We start from the raw sequence: 13,509 nt of genomic DNA on the forward strand, positions 1-13,509 counted from the left end.
CACCACGCATCCTCAACACAGGAAAGCTTTCTGTGCTAAGAGCCAGTGTGGCAATCTCACAGTGTTCTGGGGAGGACGCTGGGGAGCCGCTGCCTTTGGACAGGAATGAGGGACGAGCTCCCTACTGGAGACAAAGTCTAGTTCAAGAGCAGGGTCATCTTTGGAGTTGGAAACATTTTCAGGGAGGGAGGTGTGCAGCTGGGATAGGGAATGCTCACTAGAAATTTCAAATCCAAGGGAGGAGAGGGTTCTCATGTAAGAGAGTTACCCAGTGGTGAGGATGGAAGCAGGTTCCCCAAGGACGTGCCTGGTCAGGTGACAGGATGGAGGAGAAAGTGGGAAAAGACTCAGGCAGAGAGGCTAGCACTGGGGTTCCAAGAGGGGCCAGGAGTACAGGGGAAGATTAGTACAGCCAAAAGAGCTAAGGAAGCCAAAGGGACCAGAGATGGGGCAGTTTGTACCATGCGGCCAGGCACAGCAGGTGGTTGGCCTCAGCAGGACACCGTAGTTACTGCAAGTAGCTGCTATCATGATACCCACCCATGGGGCTTCAAGAGCAAGGCACGGAGCTGCTGTAAGGGCCAACACAAGGGACAGGAGGCCATGGTGACCGATCTCAGACGGGATCACCTGATGCCTGTCATGATCTGTCACATCTCTGACCTAAAAGAGACCAGGTTTCTGCAAAGTTCCCACTCGAGTGTGCTTCCCAGTGACTCTCCCTCCAAGACTGGGACCAGCTGCCCTGAGCTCCTGGGGTGCACAGCCACGTTACAAAGGGAGCAAGGACAAAGAAAAATACGATTACCTTCTAGAACAGACAGCTTCTTCCCTTCTGTTTCTCTCTGGAAAGTTCTCGAATCTGGAAAACAAAAACAGTGGTTATGTGTAATTGTATTGTAAATCTCAATTGTCAATTTGGTGGGATTTACAATCCTTACAACGAATCTCTTCGAATGTCTGTGAGGCACTTTCTAGATTAGTCGATGACACTGGAAGACCAGCACTAAATGGCAGACTGGGGTCCTGGACTGCACACAGGGGAGAGAGTGAGTTGCCTGCCCTCGTGTATCACCACGTCCCGACGGCAGATGTGTTGTGGGATATTTGATCGCACTGTGAAACTCCGAAACCATGTTGATAGGGGGCAGAGCCAGAGACTGACAGAAATTAGCCATAGAGAGTGCGAAGGACCTGGGAAGATGGATAGAGAGACCCACAGGAAGGAGAAGGGAGGGACTTAGAGATTTGAAGGCCTTTTTGGTGTGGAGAGAAGCTCTCTTGCAGGATCTCTGGCCAAAAAGGAAGGTCAGCTGGTTGCTTCTCAGCTTCTCTGATCTAGCAGGTTTTCACCTCAAAATCTGACTCCTGAGACCTTATTGGAAAATAGAACAACTTAGATAAAAACAACACAAATGCAGTAAGTCATTTCAAGCTTCTGCCACCATGGTTTCCCCGCCAGGAGAGAGTGTGCCCTTGAACTATAAGCCAAAACAAACTCTTCCTTCAAGTAGCTTTGGTCAGGGCATTTCATTGTGGCAAGAGGAAAAGTAACTAATACAGAAATGAAGATTGAGACATAAGGATTCTACAGGAGTTCTTTTATGAGAAACACAGGACATCTGAGCACTCAGGAACAAAGAGAGCACTTTACATGATGTCAGGAGACAGAAGTCATGACTAAGCACCCATGACTAAGCAACCAACAGACCTTCTTAAACTTCTCTTGGCCAGAAAGGAGAAGGACCCAGTGCCCAGGTCCATCACACCAATTTCTGTATTTGTTACTTTTCTGTTGCCATGATAGAACACCATGACCAAAGCAGCTTACAGAAGGGGTTAAGAGCAGAAGGGGTTAAGAGCCACTGTGGACTGGGCAGGAACCCTGGTGGCAGCGACAGTGTGACTCACATCTGGAGCCCCCAGCAGGAAGCAGAGGAAGCAAACTGAAGTGTCGTGAATCTGTGAGCTCTCATAGCCTGTCCCCAGTGACATACGTCCCCCCAGCAAAGCCACACTCCCTAAGCCTCCCAAAGACCACCACCAAGTAGGGACCAAGCGTTCAAATGCTGAGATTATGGGGTCATCTCATTCAAACTACCACATTCCAAGATCCGGGGCTCTGAGGAGTGCTCAAATATGAATCTGTAAGCATTTTCTCTGAGAGCTCTTTCTTGAGAGGAACTGTGTCTTACAAACATCATCAGATCATGAGCCTGGGATCTCATGGAAGAACAGGAGGGGCGCCTTAGGGGGCTCAGGTCGGATAGGAAGAACCTTGGCATTGAATGTAACCCATTTTTGTTTTTTGTCTTTTCTTGGTTCTGCTCTGATATTAGGAATGAAAGAATGTAAGTAGCGTTAACGTGTCTCTCTTGGACATCTATTATCCAAGAATACTGACTTCAAATAAGTTTCCTTCCACTTATTAACTCTGAAAGGCAGTCATTTTCAATTGTTCTTTCTCTGGAAAACTGCAGGGGTTTGTGAGGTCCACGATCCATGCTCTCAGCTTCCAGTGCTCTACCCCAGGCACAGCTCGGCGTTTCTGAGGGCCTATGTTTGGGGGACAAAGCTCAGGCCCCAGGTTTTGCTTCAAGGCCCTCAGGGGCCTCTCCTGATGTCCAGCTTAGGGAAGGCCTGTTGAAGGGCAATGAGAGGACAGACTGAAGGCCAGGAGACACTGCTTTTCAGAGAACCCACCTTCTGGAACGAAGTCAATGAGCCCCAGACTCAGTGCTCGGCCCTAGCTCATAGAACTTTAAATTAAACCCAGAGAGGTAGGTTGTGGATCCAGATGAAAACCCTGGTCCTCCTTGGATCCGTGCCCCACCAGACCTCATACCCTAGGGCAGCAGTGTTCTTTCCTCTCCTCAGTGGCTCTCGTACTGCCTCACCTTTCTGAGGTCTTGACGTTTCCACAGGGATAAAATGAAGTCAGTATCAGGTACAGCAGGCACAGGAGCAGCAGCCCCTGCACTAAGGAAGGTGCAGTGGGTCAGTGTCCGAGAGCACGGAGCTGAAGCCCAAGCATGGTTCCGTCGTGCTGTGCAGAAAGGAGATGACCTTCTCCATAGTGTGGCTCACACAGCTGCCAGCTGAGATCTGAGGCTGAGTGGGCCTCAGTGCAGGCCCAGGTCTGCATCACAGAGCAGGGGAGAGTCATAGAGGGCTTGTGGAGGCGGGGGCGGGGGAGCCCTCAACACCTCCCTACCCCTGAGTCCCAGCAGCACCCTCTGCCAGAGCCTGTTGCTCTCTTCCCCACTTTCCTCACTTCGTGTTTCCCACAGAGCGTCTCTGTTCCCCCCCCCCCCCCCCCCCCCCCCCCCGTGACCAGGACTTCACCTCAGCCTCCTTTTGGCTTTGCAGCATTCGATTTGGATGCAACCCATTTTGCTGCCTAGGAAGTCCAACAGCCTTCCTGGAGCACCTGTTTGGGCTGGATTTTTAGTCTCAATGGCATAATGTCCTCCAGTACATCTTATCTATGGAATTGTTTTCTTTCCCCTCAGATTAGGAAGAAAAAATCTCTTGTACATGATATTATAAATGTTGACTAGAACATTTTCATGTTCCAGTCAGCACTTTAACACCTTTATTCAGGGGTAGACTCGAATCACCAAACTCAAAGTGATATGAAATGTACATGATGCTAAATGCATACACCTCCCAGCATCCTTTGGTACAGTTTTATTCCATTTATTTTTCTGAAACTAGTGAAGCTTCAAGTGGACCAAGACTTTAAGTTACACACACACACACACACACACACACACACACACACACACACACACACTCTCATTCTCACAAATCAGTGTATTGTTCTCAGGTCTGAGAAGAGTCAGTCTTCCCTCCCTTCATTTCTCCTACATCATTATTTTCACCCTGACTTCTCCCAACTCTGCCTACAGTATAGACCACCCCTGGCCATGTCAACAATTGCATTGGTGACTCATGAGTCACTAAGACAGGGCTGATTGACAATAGGCCCTTGGGGCCCAAGTCCTTGGGGACAGAGTGGGACCCAGGATTCTCAAAGCCAGGGAAGAACCAAGGTTGAGGACTCTCACTGATTTTCCCTAAAATATACTTGATCTAATCCCCTGGTAATGTTCCAAGCTGGAGTCTGTCACTTGTTACACAAGTAGCATTTCTTCTCAGGTTAAAAAACCTGCAGATTTTGCACCTCACCCTCACCCTCACCCTCACCTACACTTGTTCTAGACTGTCTCCACCTGTCTGCTAGGTTCTCACGACCCCTCAAACTCTAAACCCCACCACTTCCCACTACAGCCCATGCCTCTTACTAGCTCTCCTGTGAGGGATCCACTCTAAGCTGGGTGGAGCCCTCAGTCATGCAGGACACATGCCCTGCCTGGAGGACAAGCTCCTCTTCATTGACTTGCGACCCTAGGCAAGTCTTCATGTATCGCACATCACTGGAGACTAGGAGAGAGACATAGAGTCATGAAGGTCACAAGCTCTGCTGTTGGGCTCAGGGTAAGGTTGAAGGATGCTGTTCTGCAGAGGTCAAAGTTACCCACCTAAAGAAGAGGGTCCGGCCCCTACAGCAGCTACAAACTGCCAAGCGACCTATGGAGTAGATTAGGGGCAGTGGATCAGGACTGCTGGGACACCACTGCTCAGCTAGGCCTCCCTGCCCATCTCTCCAGTTTTCTGCTATGAACTAACAGTTCTTTGGGAAAGATAATCAAATAACACTTGTCTTTTAAAATGACATTATGGGCTAGATATGTTCCTGTATAGACTTGTGTCAAGAATTCAAGCCTACATGAACTTTCAGTAAAAATTCTTTTCCCAACTCAAATTTGGTTCATTTTCAGTGCCACCCAGATGTAGTGGGTAGCCATTCCAGCTTTGGTCTGGAAGTTCCAACCCCCATTGAGACTTTGGTAACTGTCACACTTATAAGGCAAGACCAAGAGAGGACCCTGAAGACCTGAGATCCAGATGTGTCCCCTTCTCTTGTTTCCTGGACCCTGGACGCTGGAGGTAGACCGAGCACAGTTCTCCAGAGAACACCGCCGGACTGCGCTGCGTCTTTCCCAGACCCTGCAACCTACCTATCCATTTGTAAGTTACACCACTAAATAAACCTCCCTTTTAACTACGTGGAGTGGCCTTAATAATTTCACCAATACCCAGATACTCCTGCAAAGCTACAAGGAGGAGGAGATTGAGGACAGCATTCTCCCCTTGCAGATTACCAACAAAGGGAACTTATTTGGGGTGGAATTGGATACTGGGAGGACATAATTTCCATTGCCAGCAATGACCTCCACTAATGTTGAGTGATAGACCATCCTAACACTTATCCTTCCTACACCAATTGCAATTATTTTGAACATGATTGCTGCCCAACTTATGGAGCATCACCTTCCAATACCCTCTCAATAACTCAAGGAGGTAAGCAGGGCAGGTATTATGAGCATTCTCTCAGAGAATAAAACCAAGCTCAGGGTGGTTAAGTAACTTCTCTAGGGGGTACAGTAAGCCACAGAAACCTCACAAATCCCTGTATTCTAAATGAATCATTTAAAAGGTGGTTTCTTAATGATTAGGTCTATACTGGCTTGTGTGTCAATGTGACCCAGATACAGTCATCAGAGAGGAATGAGTCTCAGCTGAGGAAATGCCTCCATAAGATCAGCTGTAAGGCATTTTCTCAATTAGTGATCAATGGGGGAAGGCCCAGCCCATGGTGGGTGGTACCATCCCTGGGCCTAGTGGTCCTGAATTCTGTGAGCAAGCCAGTAAGCAGCACCCTTCATGGTTTCTGTATCAGCTCCTGCCTTCAGCTTCCTGCCCTGCTTGAGTTCCTGTTCTGACTTCCTTCAGTGATGAACAGCAATGTAAGAATGTAAGCCAAATAAACCCTTTCCTCCCCAATTTGCTCTTTTGGTCATAACGTTTTGTTGAAGTAATAGAAACCCTCACTAAGACAGAAATTGGTACCAGAAGTGGGGTTTTGCTGTGACAGACCTGACCATGTTTTTGGGAGGATTGTGGAAGGACGTTGGGACTTTGGGCTAGAAAAGCCATTGAGTGTTGAGACCTCAGTAGGATGCTCTGTGGGAACCTGGAAGATAAGAATGTTGAGAGCAGTGCAGAGGATGGAGGCATGGTTTGTGAAATTTTAGAGGGAAGATGAAAGACAAGGAATGTTTGCTACTTTGAATTAAGATCCTATGGTTCTGGTTAGCTGGGGCTGAAGAATCAGCTGTGATTAACAAGAGATCAGAACTGCTAAAGTGAAACTTTATGTTACTGGGACAATTGCTGCTGGTTGACTGGAGCTAATAAAGTAGTGGTGATTGAGAAGAGACCAGCTTCACTGAGGTGAAATCTTCTGGGAAGTGTTTCCTGAGAGAACAGAAGTTATACTCCAGAGGTGGCCATGGTTGTACCTTGTGTTGGCACCAGGACTTGGTAATGTGTAAGTGTCACCCAGGTGGCACTAATTTTGAAGGCATGTAGGGGTCATGGAGAGCAGTCTGAGGCTTGGCACTGTGAGAGGCCAGGAGAGGCCATTGGTGAAGATGCAGCTTCAGTGACAGTTGAAGACCCAAGATTGAAGGGGTCATGCAGAGAAGTTGAGGCTTGGCACCATGAAGAAAGCCTATGAGATGATATTGGTGAAGTGCAGCCCAGTTGCAGCAAGGGACCCCAGCATTTTAGAGATGCCAGTACCATAGGAAGACTACCAAGAACAGCAGCAGCAGTGGAATAGAACCATCTGGAGCTCAGAAGACAGCTGTGTGTGCTGCAGAGGGCAAAACTGAAGAAGTGACCCAAGCCCTTTGGAGGAGTCCAGAAGATTGTGAATGAATCCCAGACATTGGACATCGAGTTATTTATACTGTTGGAGTTTGGTTTTGCTTGGTTCAGACTGTGATGGTGCCCTGGTTCTTCCCTCTTGAAGAAGGTATTTATTTAATCTAATTTTTATTTTTAAAGGAACCCACAGATGAAAGACTTGAACTTTTTAAAAAAGAGATTGGATATTTTAAAGACTGAATTTTTAATGTGTTTTGAGTGTGTAAAGACTGTGGGACTTTAAAAATTATAATTTTAATGTGAGATCTTGGGGATGAATAAGAAAGAAAGGGTTGTGGTTTAACAGTGATGTGTTTGTGTGTCAAGTTGACAGGTCAGTTGTACTGGCTGGTTTGTGTGTCAACTTGACATAAGCTAGAGTCATCAGAGAAAGGAAACCCAGTTAAGAAAGTGCCTTGATGAGATCCAGCTGTAAGGTATTTTCTCAATTAGTGATTGTGGTACTTTGAATTTAATTGGTTCCCATAATCTCATAGGGAGTGGCACTATTAAGAGGTGTGGCTTTGTCTTAGTGTGTATGGCTTTGTTGGAGGAAGTGTGTCACTGTGGAGGCAGGCTTTGAGGTCTCCTATGCTCAGGATACCACCCAGTGTCTCAGTTGACTTCCTGTTGCCTGGAAGATGCAGGATTCCCAGCTACGTCTCCAGCACCACATCTGCCTGCATGCCACAATGCTCCCCACTATGATGATAATGGACTAAACTTCCGAAACTGTAAGCAAGCCCCCTCAATTAAATGTTTTCCTCATAAGAGTTGCCATGGCCATGGTGCCTCATCACAGCAATAGAAACCCTAAGACAGTGATCAATGGTGGAGGGCCCAGCTCATGGCGGGTGGGGCCATCTCTGGCTGGTGGTCCTGGGTTTTTTAAGAAAGCAGGCTGAGGCCGGGTGGTGGTGGCACATGCCTTTAATCCCAGCACTCGGGAGGCAGAGACAGGAGGATCTCTGTGAGTTCAAGGCCAGCCTGGCCTACAGAGCGAGATCCAGGACAGGCACCAAAACTACACGGAAGAAACCTTGTCTCGAAAAAAAACAAAAAAACAAACAAAAAACAAAAAAAGAAAAAGAAAGCAGGCTGAGCAAGCTGTGTGAGCAGCCAGTAAGCAGCACCCTCCATGGCCTCTGCATCAGCTCCTGCCTCCAGGTTCCTGCCCTGCTTGAGTTCCTGTTCTGACTTCTTGATTAGATGATGTGGAAGTGTAAGCCTAATAAACCCTTTCCTCTCAAAGTTGCCTTTTGGTCATGGCGTTTTGTTGTAGCAATAGAAACCCTAAGACAAGGTCTTCATCTTAAAATGAAAGCAGTGTCATAGCTGAGAATATGGCTTTAACAAAATATTGGCCAATTTGGAAGTAGAGTTGTCTTGTGTGCCTGGTCATCTGCTAGGTTCACAGCTCCAGCATCCTCTCTGCTAGGTTCACAGCTCCAGCATCCTCTCTGCCTTCTTGCTTTCTCTCCTGGGAGTAACAGTATGTGACATACTTCTGTTATAAGTAATATTTCTCTTGCCTTCTAAATTCAGAGTCTTGTAATGAGAACGGAGTATATGAAAACATTTTGAATGCCTATTATGTCAACATCAATAAAGACAGTTTGTAGAAAACAAAACTTCCAAGCTTTGTATGAATTAAAAAGTCTATGTTTGCTAGCCTGTCCCCTCAAGGCGCAGGGATCTATTTGGAAGAGGAAGCAGAAAGACTGTAAGACACAGCAGTGATGGGTGACCCACGAAAACCGTGTCTTTCAGACACAACAGGACTGATGCACACATGAACTCATCAACTGTGACATCATGCGTAAGACCTGCACAGGTTCAAATCAGAGAAAAATCCCAGCACAGCAGAGAAACTCTGGCTGTGGCTAAGCCTATGGGGCATTTCCTTAGTTAGTGATTGCTGTGGGAGGGCCCAGCCCATGGTGGGTGGTGTACTCTGGGCAAGAGGTCCCGGGTTCTATAAGAAAGCAAGCTGAGCAAGCCATAAGGAGCAAACCAGTAAGCAGAATGCCCTCAAGGTATTTGCACCAGCTCAAGCTTCTAGGTTCCTGACTGGCTTCCATCATTAGACTTGATTCTGGGACATGTAAACCAAATCATTTCCTCCCATAGTTGTTTTTGGTCATGGTGTTTTATCACAGCTATAGTAACCCTAAGACAGAAATTGGTGCCAGGTTTGTGGGGGTATTAATGTGACAGACCCATGTTTTGGAGAAGACTTGGTCTTGGAAAAGCTGAGTTGTCAAAGCTTGGTTAGTTGTGAAACCTCTAAGGTTAGAGGATGATTCTGGGAGCAGCACAGCTGAGGGACCTGGCTTGTGATGTTGCAGAGGGAAGCAGAGACTTTTCTGTAAGGGCCATCTGAGATTGTGAATTAAGAGTCTGTGGTTCTGACACAGATTGCAAGCCCAGTGCCACTCTGAGATCTTTGGCAGCAATTAACCATGCAACTCACACACGATTGAGCCTGTATGATAATGAGTATTCAGAGGCAGGTAATACCTGGGGAGCACTCACCAACCTAAGACAGAGCACCTGTGTGGCCTGGGCAGGCGTCTCCATGACGGGTAAGGTGACCTGCTGACGTCCCACCCAACCCAAGTCAGAAGCTCATTTTTTAATAAAAGGGGACCTGCAGGGTCCTGGCCCCCGTTTTGGGTAACTGTTGCCTTGCTTGTGGACCTTGACCTTGATATCTTCCCAATGCTAATTCCCTGCCAGGTTCCACCCTCCTGAATGCTTAAGGGAAGTTCCTTGTCTGTGTATCCTGAATAATGGGCGTTAACAGCTTAGATGCAAGATTGTAAAACATCAGTAGTGAACTTTTGCCCTCTGGGGTCCTCCCATTTCGCTGTAAGCCTGTATTTAAGACCTCCTACCCCCTTCAAGAAATGACATTTGACATTTAAAATTAATATATATATATTTGAATGAATACTTCGAATGTAATCTATGAATACCACAAATGTGATTAATATCATGAGTGTAAGTAATGAATATCATGAGTGTAATTTAAAAAATAAATTAAAAAAATTAAAAAAAAAAAGAGTTTGTGGTTCTGGTTAGCTTAGCATGATGAATCAGCTGTGAGTAACAAGAGACCAGAACCTCTGAAGTGAAGGCTTTGCTTTGCTGTGACAATTGATGATGGCTAGTTAAGAGATTATTGGTGGTTAAGAAGAGACCAGCATCACTGAGGTGAAATCTTCTGGGTGTGTTTTCTCAGGGTGAGCACACCAAAGCTGTGTTCTAGAGGGACTGAGCTTGCAACTCATGCTGGCAGCTGAACTTGGTAATGTATCACCCAGGTGGTACTGGTTTTGAGTGCATGAAGGGGTCATGAAGAGCAGCTGAGCCGTGGCACTGTGTGGCAGAGCTGGAGTCCCTGAAGAAAGCCTAGGGAGGGGTATGGTGAAAGCACAGTTCAGTTGCAGCAGCAGGACTCCAGCATGTTGGAGATGCCAGTACCATGGGATGACCACCAAGAACAGCAGCAGCAGTGGAGTGGAGTCCGATGGAGCCTAGGAGCCCAGCTGCGTGTGTTGCAGAGGACGGAGCTGGAGAAGTGACCCAAGGCCTTTGGAGGAGCCCTAGACATTGGGAGTTAATCTCAGACTTCTGGACAATCAAGTTATTTATACTGTTGGAGTTCGGTTTTGCTTTGTTCAGATTGTGATGGTCCCTGGTTCTTTCTTCTTGAAGTAAGAAAGTATTTAACTTACTTTTTATTTTACAGGAGCCCACAGTTGGGAGACTTTGAACTTTTAAAGAGATTTTGGAGTTTTACAGAGACTTTGAATTTTTTTTAAGGAGATTGAACTTCTAAAGTGATTTACTTTATAAAGATGGTTGGACTTTTAAGTTTGTAATATGTTTTATAATATATTGATATTAATGAGACCTTGGGGACAAATGATAAAAAGTTCTAGTTAAAAAGTGATGTGTAATATGTCAAGTTGATTAAGATTGTCAACTTGCCACAAGCTAGAGTCACCTGAGAAGTGGGAACCTCAATTGAAAAAAAAATACCTCCATCAAATTGGCCTATAAGAGCCGGGTGGTGGTGGCACCCGCCTTTAATCCCAGCACTCGGGAGGCAGAGGCAGGCGGATCTCTGTGAGTTCGAGGCCAGCCTGGGCTACCAAGTGAGTCCCAGGAAAGGTGCAAAACTACACAGAGAAACCCTGTCTCGAAAAATTAAAAAAAAAAAAATTGGCCTATAAGAAAGTTTGTAAGGCATTTTATTGATTAATGATTGATGTGGGAGGGGCCAGGCCCTGTGGGTGGTGAGACCTGGGCCTGGTGTTCATGGCCATAGAAAAACTGTCCTGGACTTCTGACTGGGAATGTGTAGCTTAGTCTTTCTTGTCAAACTTTCTTTGGGCCACCAGCCCCCAAATAATGACATGGAGACTTATTATTAATTATAATAATAATTGGTCTTAGCTTAGGCTTGTCCTACTACCTCTTATAACTTAAATTAACCCATTTCTAATAATCTACATTCTGCTACATGGCTCTTTACCTCTCCTCCATAATGTATGTCTGACTTCCTCAGTGTCTCACTGGCGTCTCTTGCCACACCAGATTTATCCCTCTGAGTTCCTCTCTCTGCCCAGAAACCCTGCCTAAATTCTCCTGCCTACCTATTGGCCATTCAGCTCTTTATTAAACCACTCACAACAACATATCTTCACACAGTGTACAAAAGATGATCCTACAACATTTCCCCCTTTTTGTTTAAATAGAAAGGAAAGGTTTTTAACTCTAACCCAGGAAAATTATATACAATAAGAACAATTATCAAGTAAGAATTACGTTTACAATGTCCAGTCCACTTGTATTTGGCAAATTCGGAGAAATTACTCCATTATCTCTCATATACTGATGAGTTCAAAGTTTTCTACCTAAACCACTTTTTATCATAACTTGTATTACCAACCTAAAAATATCTTTTTAGACCTTAAAACATTTTATTAGATAAACAACTTAAGCTTTTATCTCTCTCAACCTTTATAAACTTTACATCTTTTATGTGAGTTTCTTTTCTGAATTTGGTAACAAGGAAAACTGTAACTGTAACTATCTAGTCTTCAACCCCATCAGAGACCCAAAAAGGATAAAATATTACTTGACTAAACAGGAAGTGCAGAGCAAGCAACTTCCAAAACTATAGAAACAACAGAGACAGCTGGCTGCCTGGACAGTCACCCAAGTTTCCTCTGTAGTGTTGGTGCATCCATCTTTGGCCTACAAGCCTAGAATATCTGACAGACTTTTCTATGAAGCAGGAATTTTGAAGGACTGTCCTACCTTGTCTTGGCAAAGTTCAGCAGTCCTTTGTGTCTTTCTTGTCCAACATAGACAACATATTGTCAGCAGTCAAGGGAAGGGCAATATCTTGCACAGTGGCTAACTTTGTCACAAAAAAAGCAAACTCCATGTAAGGTTCTTCAATGCCCATCATCTTCTCTGAAGTAGACTGGTGCTGCCAGGAGCAGATGTATCTCACTGTGATGAAAAGTCTTATGCTATTAAAACATCATAAATGCTATATTCTGTAGATCTCTGAAGTGTTTAATGACCATCTATCTAAAAAAAAATCTGTTTGACCTTGAAAACATACCTGATTACAAGTTTGATTGTTATAGATGACTAACTACTAACTTTGCATTTCTTAATTATACTAAATAGTTTATAATATCTTTCAAGGACTCTAACTTTACATTTTTTTTTTTTTTTGGTTTTTCGAGACAGGGTTTCTCTGTGTAGCTTTGCGCCTTTCCTGGAACTCACTTGGTAGCCCAGGCTGGCCTTGAACTCACAGAGATCCGCCTGGCTCTGCCTCCCGAGTGCTGGGATTAAAGGCGTGCGCCACCACCGCCTGGCTTAACTTTACATTTTTTAATGAGCTGCATAGGTACAGTACCTTAAACAAGAGTAGAAACATACTGTGGTGGTAATCTAATTGTACTGAAATATTATTTTGATTGTATGTTAATAAATAAAGTTGTCTGGGGGTCAGAGCTATTAGAGCCATAGCAAGAGTGTGGCGGTGGTGGCACACGCCTTTAATCCCATAAGATCTCTGTGTGTTCAGGGATACAGTCAGCGTTGGAGACATATGCCTTTAAGACCTAGGGGGCTGTACATTCAGACAGTGACGAGGCAGTCATATGTTTGGGTTTACAACCAATGAGAAGGCAGAACAACATACTATAAAAAAACGAACCGACAGGAAGTAGGTCTTTTTTCGCGAAGCTGGGACAGCAGGAGGAAGGGTGAGATTTTAGCTCTGAGCTCTGACCTCTCGGCTTTCTCTTTTACATTGTTTCTGTGTTTCTTATTTAATAAGACGGTTGGTTACATCTATAACATACAGTATGTTAAAGCAAAAAAACCTTAAATTTGTATCAATATATAAAAATCCATATGAATGTAAAATATTTGAGGTTAATACTTGTTTTTTTTTAGTTTAAAAGTAGATTCAATAATCTACGCTTTTATCCTATCATTCCTATATCCCCCCTTTTTTTCTTTTCAGAAAGAGATCCCTGAATCTAACCTCCTTTGCTTAGTTTTTTTCCCTGACCATGACCATTAACAACTTGCAACCCCCCTAAACAATGACATACATTCATAACCCACTGAATG

The 13,509-nt window shown here is 45.1% G+C and overlaps 1 protein-coding gene across 6 annotated transcripts in view; it reads right to left on the reverse strand.

Annotated features, from left to right (window-relative positions):
* Window positions 1-13,509, reverse strand: part of LOC102904963 (spermatogenesis-associated protein 31D1-like) — a 31,221-nt gene that overhangs the window by 3,388 nt on the left and 14,324 nt on the right. For 2 of the 6 annotated variants that reach the window (XM_076573509.1, XM_076573510.1), the window contains 2 exons: window positions 12,169-12,366; window positions 809-862 (listed from right to left, as the gene is read on the reverse strand). Coding sequence is in view for 2 of the 6 variants with exons in the window: in XM_076573508.1 (XP_076429623.1) it covers window positions 809-862 (54 nt within the window). In the remaining 4 variants the exon portion in view is untranslated. Of the gene's footprint in view, window positions 1-808; window positions 863-2,897; window positions 3,140-12,168; window positions 12,367-13,509 lie in introns of all 6 variants that reach the window. The other 4 variants (XM_076573508.1, XM_042278588.2, XM_042278591.2 and 1 more) reach the window with 3 other exon arrangements.

Source organism: Peromyscus maniculatus, chromosome 5 (genome assembly GCF_049852395.1).
Source record: "Peromyscus maniculatus bairdii isolate BWxNUB_F1_BW_parent chromosome 5, HU_Pman_BW_mat_3.1, whole genome shotgun sequence".
Lineage (NCBI taxonomy): Eukaryota > Metazoa > Chordata > Mammalia > Rodentia > Cricetidae > Peromyscus > Peromyscus maniculatus.